This window comes from Vespula vulgaris, chromosome 1, assembly GCF_905475345.1.
Source record: "Vespula vulgaris chromosome 1, iyVesVulg1.1, whole genome shotgun sequence".
In the NCBI taxonomy this organism is placed as follows: domain Eukaryota; kingdom Metazoa; phylum Arthropoda; class Insecta; order Hymenoptera; family Vespidae; genus Vespula; species Vespula vulgaris.
Genome location: NC_066586.1, coordinates 7,603,101 through 7,618,399, shown reverse-complemented (window position 1 = coordinate 7,618,399; position 15,299 = coordinate 7,603,101). Strand labels below are relative to the sequence as shown.

At 30.6% G+C, this 15,299-nt stretch overlaps 1 protein-coding gene across 1 annotated transcript; it reads right to left on the bottom strand.

The window, feature by feature from the left end:
- Window positions 1–458: 458 nt before the first annotated feature.
- LOC127063935 (guanylate cyclase 32E) lies at window positions 459–13,387 on the bottom strand. The gene is made up of 22 exons (XM_050994291.1): window positions 13,199–13,387; window positions 12,559–12,756; window positions 10,636–10,758; window positions 10,364–10,562; window positions 9,110–9,187; window positions 8,559–8,812; window positions 8,236–8,381; window positions 7,486–7,624; window positions 7,299–7,389; window positions 5,699–5,904; window positions 5,321–5,506; window positions 5,112–5,216; window positions 4,872–4,943; window positions 4,598–4,763; window positions 4,227–4,434; window positions 3,988–4,122; window positions 3,809–3,921; window positions 3,600–3,751; window positions 3,429–3,527; window positions 3,194–3,338; window positions 2,919–3,017; window positions 459–2,845 (listed from the first exon to the last, which is right to left on the bottom strand). Exons 1-22 carry the CDS (start codon window positions 13,385–13,387, stop codon window positions 2,061–2,063), a joined length of 3,888 nt encoding a protein of 1,295 aa, XP_050850248.1. The 3' UTR covers window positions 459–2,060.
- Window positions 13,388–15,299: the final 1,912 nt, after the last annotated feature.

Sequence of the window (15,299 nt, the reverse complement as noted above, 5' to 3'; positions counted from 1 at the left end):
CGAAAAAATATTATACTACGATTTAAAGCTATTCGTTTGCGTGCGTTTGATCGCCACAACTGTCGACTTTGTCCACTTTTCTTCGAACGTACAACTGTGCGAGACTCGTAAGCAGTCGTGCGTGTAAGATAAAAGTCAAATAGAAAAAGTGGAAACGCAATACGCACAATCGTCTTGTTGCTCTTCGTCTTATGGTTCATGTTGATGCTCTCGTATTTAATTAATTTCCTCAATAATAATAATAATAATAATTAAACAGTGCGTTATCACTTTCGATTCGTCACGTATTACTCTTTATGAAGAAATAACGATTCTGCATCATGGTCATAAATTTCTTCTTTTTACGGAGATTGGCTTAAATAATTTTTATTTAATTTATAGGTATCTCTGTAATATATAATTTTATTTTAAATCACATAAAAAGTGTGTTTCCTGCACCTTTAAAAAAACAGAAAAAGGAACTATTCATATTTTTTTGCAATGTTCGTTTAATTAATATTTCTTTATTATATTATAATACATCTAAGTACTAGTTGCCTGACAATCGAGAGTCATAATTAAGATAATAGTTATTGATAATACTTGTCTTTAAATGGCGTTAATGGCAGTGTTGCAATAGTCTTTGGAAAATTTTCGTTGTCTCATGCTCCAATTTCTGAAAAATTCTCTTTGACTACATTTATTAATGTATCTAATTATATACCTTGTCCAAAATTGCGCGATGCGTGTAAAAATAAAATTGACTAGACTTATAAAGGATAAAAAGCACGAGCCTTCGTGATTAATCATAAATATATAAATGTATATGTGTATGCTAAACTCGCGAGGTATACACGACGCGAAGAATACTATTTCTTCTCTTTCTATTTAAAAATAATATAAAAGGATCTCTTCTAAGTATCTCTCTCGCTCTCTCTCGCTCTCTCTCTCTCTCTCTCTCTCTCTCTCTCTTTGTACGTGCAACATATGCTTTGGTACATCCTTCATTACGAATTAAATCTTAAGGACATTAGGGAGATTTGAAAATCGATGTTCGGTTATTTGCATATTTCGATAATGTGAATCTTTAAAAATATCCTTCATTCAAAAATTTGTAAAATGTAGTATAACGTTACCAGCCGAATGGACATAAAGTTTTGATTGGGTAGATCTTATAAGGTTCTTCGCGGTTTAATAGATCTACCAAGTTTTCTTACTCGTTAATTATACGTCGAAATAGTGAAATTCATTCAGCAAGTAGATTTAACGACAAAAAATTTTTTGAATCGCGCAAGTGTATGATCAATATAACATATTATAACACAAATATTCTGTTGAAACTTTAAACACGAATTTCTTGACACTACTTTCTTTTTTCTGATTTTACCATGATATAATCTTGAGATATGAACTTGAAATTTATATAAGAATTGTAAAATGTTATGATTAATTAATTATATCTGAAATCAAATTGAAAAAATATGTTGTTACGATTTTATGATAACAAATAATTCGAATTTTTACAAATTTTTCGCTATTTTAACGTCAACGTTATTAATTTTATTTCGGTTTTCAATTTTCCAAGTATAATTAATAAAGAAATGCCTAAAGAAAAGAAATATCTTTGGGATTTTTTAAACTATCATCCCTTCGATTGGAAGCGTGGTAAAATCGGATTTTACATAGTTTTATGTTAGATTAACAATTAATAATTGAATTAATAATTAAGTTGGAACTCCGATATTAGAAGCCGAAATGTTTCACGATAGATTTTCTTATTTTATAATATTATAATCAATATCCTAAAAAGAAATTCATTTTTATGAACAATCAAACGCGGGTTAACTTTTTAAATTTCAAATTTCCCTAGTTCCTTTAAAAAAAATTTTAAAGCGACATTTACTGTACGAGAAATAAATGAAACTAGTTAAATGATTTCAGCTGTCGCAGAAATCATTCATCTTTCGTTTCTATATCTTATAAAGTCGGAACTTCAAATTACATATAAAAAAAATGTCACAGTAAATAAAAATCTAAAACTCGAAAAAAAAAGAAAAAGAAAAGAAAAAAGAAAAAAATGTTCAATCGATCCTATTACCAGCGTGACAAATTAATGGAGCATTCACATCCCATCCATCGATCTCTTCAGTCGATTGAGTCGCTCTTTTTTGTGCGTTCAAGATAATAGAACTATGTCTAGGACTGCTAGGTGCAGATCTACAAGTAACTTGAAGTATCGCTGGTGTACCAAATCGAAGATTTTTCATGCCAGCTCTTAACAGATAGGAATCATTGTCGAAAAGGAGACTGTTATCTAGTTGAAGATCGTTTAGTTTCTTTTTACTTGGATCAAGTGGATGTTGCAAAAGATCCGATTGACTTTCACAAAGTTTCTCTACACATGGACAAGAATTGCTACTCGATCTCCAATTTTCTATACAAGCGGCCTTCATTAAAGACGAAGATGATGATTTTGGTTTGCAAGGACTACTGTCGACGATCGATTCCAACTGGTTGCTCGTTCTGGTACATTTTTGATCCAGCTGATCGGAGCTAGCGAAACGTAAACGTTTCGGTGACTCGCTTGAACATCTCATGAATGTAGATCTCACGAGAGATTTGTTTTTTAATGAACTTCGTGGTACAAGTGGATCGATTGTATTCGTACGTTTACCATTCATTGTATTTCTACGATTCGTTCTTTCTTTCCTACGTTCTTCTCGAGACACTGGATCCTCACCTATCAGCCAGTAGGTCAATCGATCACCTTTACCTTTCATGGAAACTACACCGCGTTCAATTAAACTAAATCCACCTAGCTCGTCCAACAACTTTTTCGTCTCGCTACTACAATGGATTTTTAAAGCTGAAAATATTAATAAAATATTAATTTTTATTACTTATCATTGTGTCTCATCGATAGTAAAAATTATTCTTACGAGATCCCGTTGATTCCATACGACTGGCCGTGTTTACAGTGTCACCAAAAAGACAATATCGTGGCATTTTTAAACCAACGACTCCAGCACAAACAGGACCTACAAATTAAATATCTATCCTGTTATTTTATTACTCTTATCAACTATTATTTTATTCGATACTCATTTATTATTACAATTATCTATCATTTAACATTATCAGAGATATAAACTGTCGAAATGTTAATTGATTTTCTTTTTTTCTTTCTTTTTTTTTTTCTTTTTAAATTGTTTACCCGAGTGAATTCCTATTCGAAGTTGCAATTTATCCAAAGGTCTATGACGTATTGTGAATTGTTTGATGGCATCTAAGAGACATAAAGACATACTGGCGATTTCTGCAGAATGTTGAATGCCGTTTCTTATCGGCAATCCACTTACCTAGAAACGAATAAATTATTGAAGAATTATTTTCAATAAAAATATTAATATTAATTTATTCATAATTTAAATAATTTCATTTGAACTTACAACCATGTAAGCATCGCCGATAGTTTCGACTTTGTAGACGTCGTAATTTTCTATCGTTGAATCGAAACACGTATATAGGTCGTTTAAAAAGTCCACCACCTAAATATATCGTATTACTCCGTAAAATTATTCATAATGATACAATTGATGAAACGACGAAGATGGATTCACCTGTAAGGGTGTACTTTCGGCTGACATAGAAGTAAATCCAACGATATCACTGAAGTAGATCGTGACACAATCGAAACTCTCAGCTTCCACTTTGTTTCCACGTTTTAATTGTTCGGCCACGTATCTTGGAAGCATCTCGTACAACAATGCATCTAAAATTTGGATTAAAATAAAATTTGATTTTCATTGAAGTCTTCTAAGAGTTAAACCTGTTTTCTTTTTTTCTTCTGTCAATTGATCAGTTCGTTCGTCCACGAGAGCTTCGAGATTATTTGCATATTTTTCCATCATTGCCATCATGTTGTCAAATATATTTGGTTTCCTATACAAACCATATAATGTAATATTCGGTTTGATTCTAAATAAGAAAAACTTTTAATGAACTTACATGCCCTTTCGTAAAGGTCTTAATTTGTTCCTTATTATCTTAAAATCCGGCCGATTTTCTGGATCCTCAGCCCAGCATTCCAACAAACAGTCACGTACAAAATCAAAAGTGTTCTCTAGCTGTTCCAACGGTGGTCTGAGATGGGAAAAGACAAGCTAACAGGTAAAAACAGAATTGCTTGAGCATTTCAACTATCAGAAATAATGAAGACTCGACTCGTGACGACTTTAAAGTTCTACCTGTATGGAGGATTTGTTGTATCTCTCGATATTATTTTCTTCAAAATTTCAGGAGCAGATGATTGAGTAATACCGAAAGGACCGTGACGACCTTGAAGCTCGTAAAGAACTATAGCAAAGGAATATATGTCTCCTCTTTGAAAATCTCTTGCTGATGGTTCATCGAGACCAGTCGAACGTAATAATTCTGGTGCTCGATATAACAATCCTATATAACAAGAAAACGTTTAGATTTACGTTTATCGTTCGAAAATTGTATAATAATAACAAGAAAAAAAAGAAAAACAAAAAAAAAAGAAAAAGAAAACTCGCCGACAAGTTGAACACAAAATTGCATTTGCTTGGAATTTGAAATCAGTCTCAGAAAGTACCGTGATATTTTTTCATAACGTCACTTGGCTCACATTCGGCGTCTCGTTTAAATTCGCGAAGCCCAAAATCCGACAGCTTTACGACCCAACGAGAATCCACGAGGCAGTTTGACGTGCTGAGCGATCCGTGATATTTTATGACAGACTCATGAAGATAAATCATACCCTGAAACACGGGAAGGAATATTTTAGACGACGAGCGGAAACGACTATTCTATGTTTTTTTCTTTTCTTTTCTTTTTTACATTGTGAATAAAAGTTGATGAAAATGTACCCTTATAATGTCACCGACCAGCGACGCCATGAACATGTTATCAAGCTTTATATCCTCGTTCTCTAAAATATCCTGAAAAAGATTTTTACAAATATATAGATTTATTTAATTACAGATTGACAAATTATAGATTTTTAAATATATGATGAATAATATTCCAAATAATTGTTAATAATAGTTTTAATAATAAATAGTTTTAATCATTTTCAAATTTAATAAAAATCTTTAAAATAATTTTACCTTCAAGCTGCCACGTGCACAATAGTCAACGACGATGCATATATTTGGAGGATCGGTGCAAGCACCGATAAAGGCATTTAAATTATCGTGTCTCAAATCTCGCATCTATAAAATATAAATCGATTTAGTACACTCTATACTAACCACCATTGAAATATTTCAAGAAAAATAATAAGAATAGAAAAATTGGGATCAATCAATTCAATTACTATTTTCAATTCCTTCTTCATCTCTCGTGTAATCTCGATCGATTTCTTTCTTATTTTTTTAATGGCAAAAATTCTTCCTTTGTAAACACCGATTTGTGTATAAATCATGGAATAGCGAAAATCAGCGTCAGGATTCGAGCTTAAAGATACTTGACTCGTTCTCACTATCGGTTGCGTCGTCGACGTCTGAAAAATCGAAAAAGTATAAAAAGTAAATCGACTCGGTTTCGGAAACGTGTGATCTTATCAAGCATGGAAATCCAATAGGAAAATTCGAAGAAAATCCTTTCTGAATTCTCTGTTTCTCTCTTCCTTTTCCGTTCTTTTTATCATTGAGCGCGAAAAGGTAGTGTACTGTTCGAAGATGATCGAGCTTACCTTGGAATTGCATTTGACTGAGATCTCGTTGGATGCTCCATTTTCATCCTTTGCCTCTTTGATCTGAATATCCTTGTAGTTTACCTTCCAAAGCAACGAGTCCAACTCTTGTTCGTATTTCCAATTTCTATATGGAACTAATAGCACTACGATGATGATTAATAATAAGCCACCTGCTATACCACCGATTATCTCGATCGTATAAGCTGTAACATTTCAATGGAAATTAATTAGAACGATTTGATTAAATCAGTAATTATCGTGATATAAATTCATATAATTGAATCTGTTCTGTTTTTTAATTTTTATATCGATTTTTAACTTTAGTATATTAGATTAGATAAGCTAATTATGCTTATTATTATGCTATCTTATTTCTTTTATATTTAAAATTATTTATTTGTAAAAATATATACACGTATATTTTTTAGAAATTATAGGTACAAAATGAAAATTATTTTTCTTTCTCCCTTAACTTTTGACAATCCCAATTATCCTTTCAAGGTTCTTCTATTCTTGTAAGGTTTTCTATGTTTCATTTCCTTTCTTACTTTGATAATTTAGAACTACGTATAGACATAAGATAATCGTGCTCTCATTTCATCTCTTTTTAATCAAATCAGTTCAGAATTATTTACCTACGTAATATAGACTTTAGTGATAAAATGTAGTATAGACTTTACTGATAAAAAATAAAAAATTTCTTTTTGCTTTTCTTTTTCTTCTATTTTTCAGAGTAATATTTATTGAATGATATTATTCGTTGTACAACCCTCACGTAATATGTACGTTTTTTTTTTACGAGACGACATCGATCTTATCTTTCCTCTCTGTCTTCGATCGAATGCCGTTCGTCTTGGTACAATTTACATATGTAGATTTTTAGGGCCGGGCGTTAAACTTTACGACGCGTTCTCGAACGATCGATTTGTTGGCTACATCGTTGTCGGCCATGAGTAATACGCATGGATGATTTTAAAAGTTCGACCAAAAGCCAAAGAATGGTAATACGAAAATAAAGCTTCGTTTGCATTTTCACGATGCAAAAAACAGAAAGGGTTGAAATTATCCTAAAATTTTGAGAAAATGCGATCTCGAACGTGATTTCTGTTCTTGTCTTTTTTTAAATAATATTTCTGTGATATCGATCCTTTTTGAATACTTGTAAATAGTTTGCTTTTAGAACGAAAAAATCAATGAAAATATAAATGATGTAAGTATAATATAAAATGTGTGATGCCAAATGTAATGTAATACAAATTCGTATAAAATCGATCTTTTCAAATATCTGGGAATATTCGATTTCGAAAGAAAGAAATCAACGAAAATGGAAACAATAGAAACAAAACTTAAAATATATATAAAGTAAAAAATTAAAGTACCAAGTGAACCATTTAATATATATGCATTCACCTTATTAACAATTTTCTTTCTTCAAAATATTTCTCATCGATTGTACTTCGAACATTTTGTTTTTTTCTTTTTTCACATATTTTCAAACTATTAATTATTACAATATATATAATTTATGTTACCTATATAAAATTTAAAATATTAAATATATAAAATGTACATATATATCCATATATCATGTACGCACATTTGCATTTTTCACCATGATATCCGCAATATGGTTCCGAGATAGGTGGGCCATCACCGACCCAAGAAATTTCTCGTGTTAATCGAAGCTTCTAAGAAAAATACAAAAAGAAAAACAAAAAAAATGAATAAGATGTTTAAAAGAATGTAATTTTTGTTAAAATGACTTTTATTTTTCGCACACTTACAGGCAAATTTGATCCTTCTTCTTTACCAACGAAATATGCGATAGGATAAAGACCATAACCTTTGTTTGTTTGATTGTCCAAAGCAATCAACGTGTAATTACCTTCGGCATCTCCGTTCTCGTCCATATATACCATGTAGCTGTGAAATAATAAAATATAAAATATTTTGTAATATTTTGTAAGAGATTTGCGAAGAAAGTTGGGTATGCTTGGTTAGCTTCTTGAATCGAGATTCGAATCAATGTTTTTTACCTTTCGAATAACTGCTCTGAATCATTAAAATTATTCAGACCTTTAGGTCAAATTTCTCACGAATGTTTACTTATTAAAAATGGGAATGTTCGCTTCTATAATATTCAAGATAAAAATGATTAAGAGGAGAGAAGGAGGAGGCGAATATAAAGAAATGTGGGAGAAGATGATAAAGATGAAGTAGAATCTAATGCGATACATATCAAGTTACATATCAAATGTAACTTATTTTTAAAACTTACTTACTAATAAACTTTGCAAGGTAGTATAGTATGTAACAATTCTATTTATTTGATCAGTATTTTTATTAATTAATGGTAAATATTTTGTAAAATAAATGATCAATATATACGAATATTTTGATCAGATATATCACCTATTGATATTTTATTATAAATACTAATCAAATGTTTAGAAGTACTTTTCTAATAAATAACAGCTAGTATGTAATATATAATATTGTATTATATACCTACATATAAATAGATATGGACGTACCCCATAGCACTGCGATAATGAACTCCATGTAGGGCAGTTACCATTTCTCTTCCGTTTCGTGGGTCACGATTTTCCTTTAATGCTCTCAATAGTGTCATTTCATAAAGATGTACAGCATCATAAAGGTAAGCCGTCTCCGGCACTATCTGCCTTATAACGGAGAATGACAATTACGTTTTCGATTTGTTAGACAAAAATAATGTACTTAACTTATTTAATCTATTTATATTATATATATATTTTTATTTTTTATATACATATTCTTTTTATTTACTTCATCAAGTATGAAGAAAAATGAAAGAAAATTTGTCTCTAATAGTCACCTGAACTAGTCCATTAACTCTTAACATTAACAATGGGTTGGTGAAGTTGAAGGGTGGTTTCTGCCTATAATCATTGATTAGTTTCGTGAAATTGTCGAAGTCAATCGGCGCCGATGCAACGATGCTGAAGTAATTGCGATAAGCTTTAAGAATGGAATAATCCTTTATTCTATCTTGATATAATCCACGAAGATATTTGTCTGGCTTCTGTTCATCGTATTGATCGAAGTTAATTCCAACTACCCAGTATTCTCCTATAACGTGAAATCCATAAGAGGATGATTCGTATTTAACTAGCAAACCTACATTAATTAAATTGAGCATATAATTAATTAATGAATTATTATTATGATGATAACGATGATGACGATGACGACGACGACGACGACGACGACGATGATGATGATGATGATGATGATTATTATTATTATTGTTATTATTATTTTTATGAATTATAATCGCGATTATTAATGATATGACCTATAATAACTATAGTCCCAACTATTCTTTGATATACATATGTACCTGAATATTTTACAGCGGATTTATACCTTTTTCCAAGAGCTTCCTTTTGTCGAGTGCCATCAGGAGACCCATGTGCTCGTCGTGATTTCCTAGAATCACGTAAACTGTAAAAAAAGAGAAAAAAAAAGAAGAAATCAGAATTAGTACGTATGACATTTACAATTGTTCTTTGAATAATAAAGTATTCGTAGAGATCTAATCGCAAAATTTTGTATCTGTAAAGTTTATTTTTCGTTCGTTTAACATTAATTACGTATTTCCCGCCATTCGAGCAAAAACGATCATGTTCGAAAACACGTGGCCAGTTTATTTTTGGAATAACGATAAAATCAAATTATAAATAGACGTGTGACTAACGATACTCGAGAGTTATATCTATTCTTATCACGAAAACTCGGTTGCACGAAATATCGTACATAAGATAGAGATGCGGGTTATTCCCCTTTCTTCGCGTGAGTGAGAAGCCTTGTTCTATTCGTCGAATAAATCAAAGAATTTTGATGCGGGTTCTCCGGTCTTTGTTCTTGTTCAATCGATAGGAAAAGAAAATGCGTGTCATTTTTGTCGACGGGAACGACAACCCAATGAAAATAATTGGATTTTCGATGAAGACATCCTCTTGCTTACGACCAACGAAATAATTAAGTCGTAAGGAGAAAGTATTGTACGAGTTATGTGGGACGTCATCGATCCTTTCGATTCGAACGACGTCGAACACGTTACAAAACGTTTTTCGTTAAAAAAATGCTTACGCATCATGACGAAACGAAAAAGGATCTTGTTCCTCTTGAACTAAGTTAATCGCAAATATATCCGTGAATTTCTTTCTCTTTTATTTAAATTAGAAGATATTAGAAATCGATCGAATAGTATAGTTCGATTCTTGAAAGGATCAAGATTTTTCTTTTCTCATACTTTTTTTTTTCTTAATGTATAAGATATACCATGTTCACCGTGTATAATGTGACTAATTGGAAATTTATTGCTAAAGATTTATATAGTTAAAAAGTTTTGAAATAATTTGTAAAATTATTCCCAAATTATCTTTTTCTTTTGACAAGTTATTTTCCGCGCACTACTATCTATCTTTTTAATGTACTTAAAATTACTTGTAATTTTTGTATATCGTTATTATAGAGTTATTACTGTTAAAATAAGTAAATAAAAGAAAAAGAATCGAGAAAAGTGAGAAAGAAAGATAGAGAATGATTACAGATTATTACATTATAAGGTTTACGTTTGTACATATATTATATTAAAATACATTTTGTTTCACTTACTTCGAGTCTCCCGATAAGTTTCTTTGACAATTTCATCAAACGGATTCTTCACATTTTGCATTAAATAGTAAGGATCGTTCCAGCAACGAAGGAAATTGACCGTAATTTCATTATTTTCCAGAGACGATAGGATCGTTGTTCCGATGGTTGACATTTTACTAAAGTCGACCAATGACGAGTTCATATACATGAATGTCACCTGTAACCCATAAAATAAGATTTATGGAAAAGGAAAAGAATTTTCTCGATAATAATATCGTAAAAGAACTAACCTTTGTCCAATTGAAAGCTTTTAAAACGGAAACAACGGATTTTGATATCTGTGTATCGGGTGGTCGAGTTCTGGCGAAAGTTGGAAATTTATTTTTATCAGAGGTTTCGTGATGCGTGCAGAACTGCAAAAAAAAAATACAATTAGAAAGTAATTTACTAATTGTCGGATAAAAATGATTGATATTAACTAATCTGTCGAAAGATAGGAAAAAGATATTGCAAATAAGAAAATGTAAAAAAAAGAAGGCTACGTTGTAGCAATGCAAACTAAATTAGTTTTAAAGATTCATATTCGGATTCTAGGTTGAGTCTATTACTAGATTACGAAAGAAGAGATAGATGATGTTAACGTGCAACGATTGGTTGCAGCTGTTTAGTGAGATACAAAAACGTACCACGAATAAATTTTCGAATTTATCATGAAGGGTAGGAACTAAAAGAACACGTCAAAAGAGTGTCCCGTTATATTAATCATGGATTAAATATAGAAAAGATTCATTCTTCCGTGAACGAGTATGAAGAAAATTTTCATAATTAATTGCACTGCCATTAGTTTTTCTCAAAATCACTGAATAAAGTTAAATCATTCGTAAAATTTTAATGAGAACTATGAATTTCTATTCTTTTTATGAGTTTCTATTCGAAACATTGAGAATCTTGATAATTTTTTTCGATGTTTCCTCGTATAGAATATTTTTTTATTCACCGAGAAGATAATTAAATAAATTACTGTAATTATTTAATTTTTTTGTAAGATAAAGAGGCTCATCTTTTATTCCTAATATATCAATAATCACATTTTTCATTTTAACAATGTTAATTACGATTATAGTAATATAAAAAAATATATAAAAAGTTGTTAATTAATCGATTGATGTTCGTAAAAAATTCGAAAAATCGACTTACGTTTTTTATTTTTGTGAAATTGATTGTGAAATCGTTTCTGTAATATTAATGAGTAGAATTAGGATGATGCATCCTTTTTATCAGTGAACGAGCGAATAAAAATAAATCTAGACTTAATAAGGATTCAAATGTTTCCCATGATAAGTAAAATCATTCGACCAAAAGGACGAGGAGAAGTTTATCGCATAAAATGTGTCGTAACGTCGACTCTTTGCATTCGTATTCTTCCGAGGAACGAGAATAATTTATTTCTCTTGGATGGCCCTCTCTCTCTCTCTCTCTCTCTCTCTCTCTCTCTCTGTGTTTGTCTCTCTTTCTCTCTACCCTTCTCCTTTAAACGGTAGCTTTAAACCGCACATTGCAACATCGGATCACGTCGAGCGAAAAACGATCGAACGAGCAAAACGCGGAGAAGCGTCCGTACGATCGCTTGTAATTCTCTCTGTTTCTTTCTGTTTCTCTCTTTCATTCTTTCTCTTTATCTCTCTCTCTCTCTTTCTTTCTCTCTCTGTTTCTCTCTCTCTGTTTCTCTCTTTCGATTTAAGTGGAACAACCTGAACGGATGCTGGCGTAAGAATGATCAATTGTTTCGAAGAAAACCTTCGATTTTTGTTCTATCGCCGACAGAAAATTCTCTTTGCAATGCAACGAGATTGACGTAACAATCATTATTTCTAATATTAAAAGAATTTTCTTCGGAGAATTCTTAGATTAGAAGAAATCTCTAAATTTGATATCTTTAATCTATTGATTATCGAATTATTGTCATATGTAACACCATAATTTCTATGACATTAATTTCTTTGATAAATTTATTTAAATTTTTTTTGAAAAATATAAAAATACGAAGAAAGTCACGATGACATTTTTTAATTACAATAGCAATTTTAACATGAATTAATTTCTTTAAATATTATTTGTTTCTTTCGATATTTTCGATATTTGATAGTATTTGTTGAAGAAGAATCAAAGATCAGAAGAAGAATGTTTCAAGGATAAAATATTTTCATTCTTACGTATGATATCATTGGAAGATTGAATGCAGCAGCCATTTTCCCTTCGTGAATGCAAGTCTCTTGTGGACCGATGTAAGCACTGACATTCTTTTTCCAGAGATCAGCTGTCATCAATATGCTGGTTTCCTCGTCGCCATACGTCTCGGCGACCAAAAAATCAAGCTTATGACCTTGTCTGCCGAGTTCTCCTGCATTCACCTATCGTAATCAAACGATTCAATGTAAATATTGTTTACGTAAGATGATATCTTTGCAATATGAATTTATTCTTTTGTAGAATAAATTTCAATTGATAATAATAAATTTAGTAAAGAAATAAATTAATTAAATATCAGTTAAAGATAATAAGTTTAGTAAAAAAGTAATGTTACATATAAAGTTCTTTTATATAAATTTCGATTATATACTCATGGAGATGCGTTATTATTTGAAGAAAAATTAATATATTTATTGAAAACATTCTTTTAATATTTGTATTTATTATATACGTAAATAAGGAATAAATAAGTTCTTGTAAATAAAAAAATAGTAAAGTTAGAATAGTAATACTACCTGTTCCATATTTCGAAATTTATTTTTTTCTTCTTTGTTTCGTTCATAAGATAAATTAACGTCAACAGAACTCGTTTAATGAAATTACCTCTTCGACAGCGAGAGTGATGGCGCCGGATATCCGAACACCCGGACGCTCGTATTCTCCATCCCCTGGACGTCGTTTCGAACCGGTGATGTATCCAAGGGTGAATGTCTCCGCATCGACACCTTTGCCAAGCAAAACGTGGATCGCTGTCAATAAGAGACACACTCTCTCCACGTTTCCCAGTAGCATGCCCAGTCACGGAACCTAGACACTCCGACCGATATTATTAGTTTTTTCTCTTTTATAATTTTAGACAGAATAGACGATTTAGAATTATTAAGAAAAATCAACTGTTTTGTGATAATACAAAATTTGTTAATTAAATCGATTATATTATTTTGTATTATTATTATTATTATTTAATTTTTTAATTAAATCGTATATTATTTAGTTTAATTATTCAATTGAATTAATTTACTCAGTTTTGTAAAAGGACATGTGTAGAAACGATCTCTGTTACTATCCGTTGAACAATATACTTGATTATTTACTTTTCATTTTTATTTCTTCTCACCAAAAGTTTGCCAGGAAATATTGGATTTTCTTTAGGATGAACATTAAGTCAGTTTACAGAGTTTTGATTTGAGAAATGAATTGTCGTGAAAGCAAATATCTTTATCGAAGAAAATCTTGATTAATTATTCTTCTTGGACATGTTTCTCTCAAGTGTAAACGGAAATACTATTCGACGATGTTAGAAGTTAGTAAATGTTATTTTCAAAAATATCGAACGATCGTGACGATATATTTATTTAGTATATATGATACTTTTCCGACGTAAAAATGAATTTAAAAAAACTAGAAATATTATATAAAAAACAAAATGATATGTAGTATGAATTTAATTCAAAGCGTTCGAGATTTTTTGCATTGCGTAAAAAAGATCGATTACGTAAAAAATATGAAAAATAAAAGAAGAAAAAAGAGAGAAAGAGAAAATAGGAGATCTTGTTTATCGATGAAATTTATATTCGTATCGTTATCTTGACAATGATTGGCGATTGGTCGGAACGATCTCGATATCGGTTCGATGATTTGCAAAAGAATCTTGCCAAGAACGGTATATTTGCGAAAGTGACGACTACTTATCACGTTGGTAATGGATAAAAGCGATAAACCACAGGTGGTCGCAATAAACGCCATCGATCTCCCGTGGTGTCTCGACTACTTCCCTTTTTCTCGGCTTCTTTACTGCTGGCAGTCAGTGAAATGAAACAACAACTGTTTTCGTTTTTCAACAAAAAAAATAAAATCATTATTTTCCTTTTCTTTAACAACTTCGAAAAGAAATCTTGTGTTAAGGGTTATTATACTAGTTATCAAAGTTAAACTAATGGAAAAGATTACGTTATCATAAATTTGTTTAGGATATTTAATGAAAACTAAGTCGTTTAATGTTAATTAATATATAGTGATTTTGCAATCATATGCATTTAAGAAGTTAGAACGAATAATTTTATTCGTTTTTGTCGATTATAAAGAATTTGTTAACAATAATTATTCTTCTTTTTGTTAATTTCGTTCGAACTAATTCCACATAGATCCGTTTTAAATTAAATTTTTAATATAATTGCAAATCTAAATAAAATGAATCAATTTTTCTTATACTTTTTCACTAGGAAATTTTTGGAAGGTATCCCTTTGACGATGAATTTCAAAAAGTTTAGAGAATTCATGTTCCGAACGAAAGCTTACAGCGTACCGCACTCACCGAACTATTATTAATAGCGGTCTATTTTAACAATACGTTAAAAAGCTAGTGTTGCCGGACGGGCTTTTAAAATATATATATTTGAAATCCACGAGAGAGATTGCGTAACAAAGCGAAGGCCATTTTGTTCGTGGTTTAAAACGTTCCTTTTATATTTCACATGAAAAATCTTTTTAATAATATGAAATAAATGAAATAATGACACAAAGTTTATTTGAAACACTTAGTCGAATTGATATTACTCGAAAGAGGAATTCGATTCGATCATCAACTTCCTTATTGCAGAACATATAATAATGTATTATATAATATTTAATGAATATAATGATAATATAAAAATCATTTCGATAATAATAATATTATGAAAAAAAATAATTTACAATATAATAA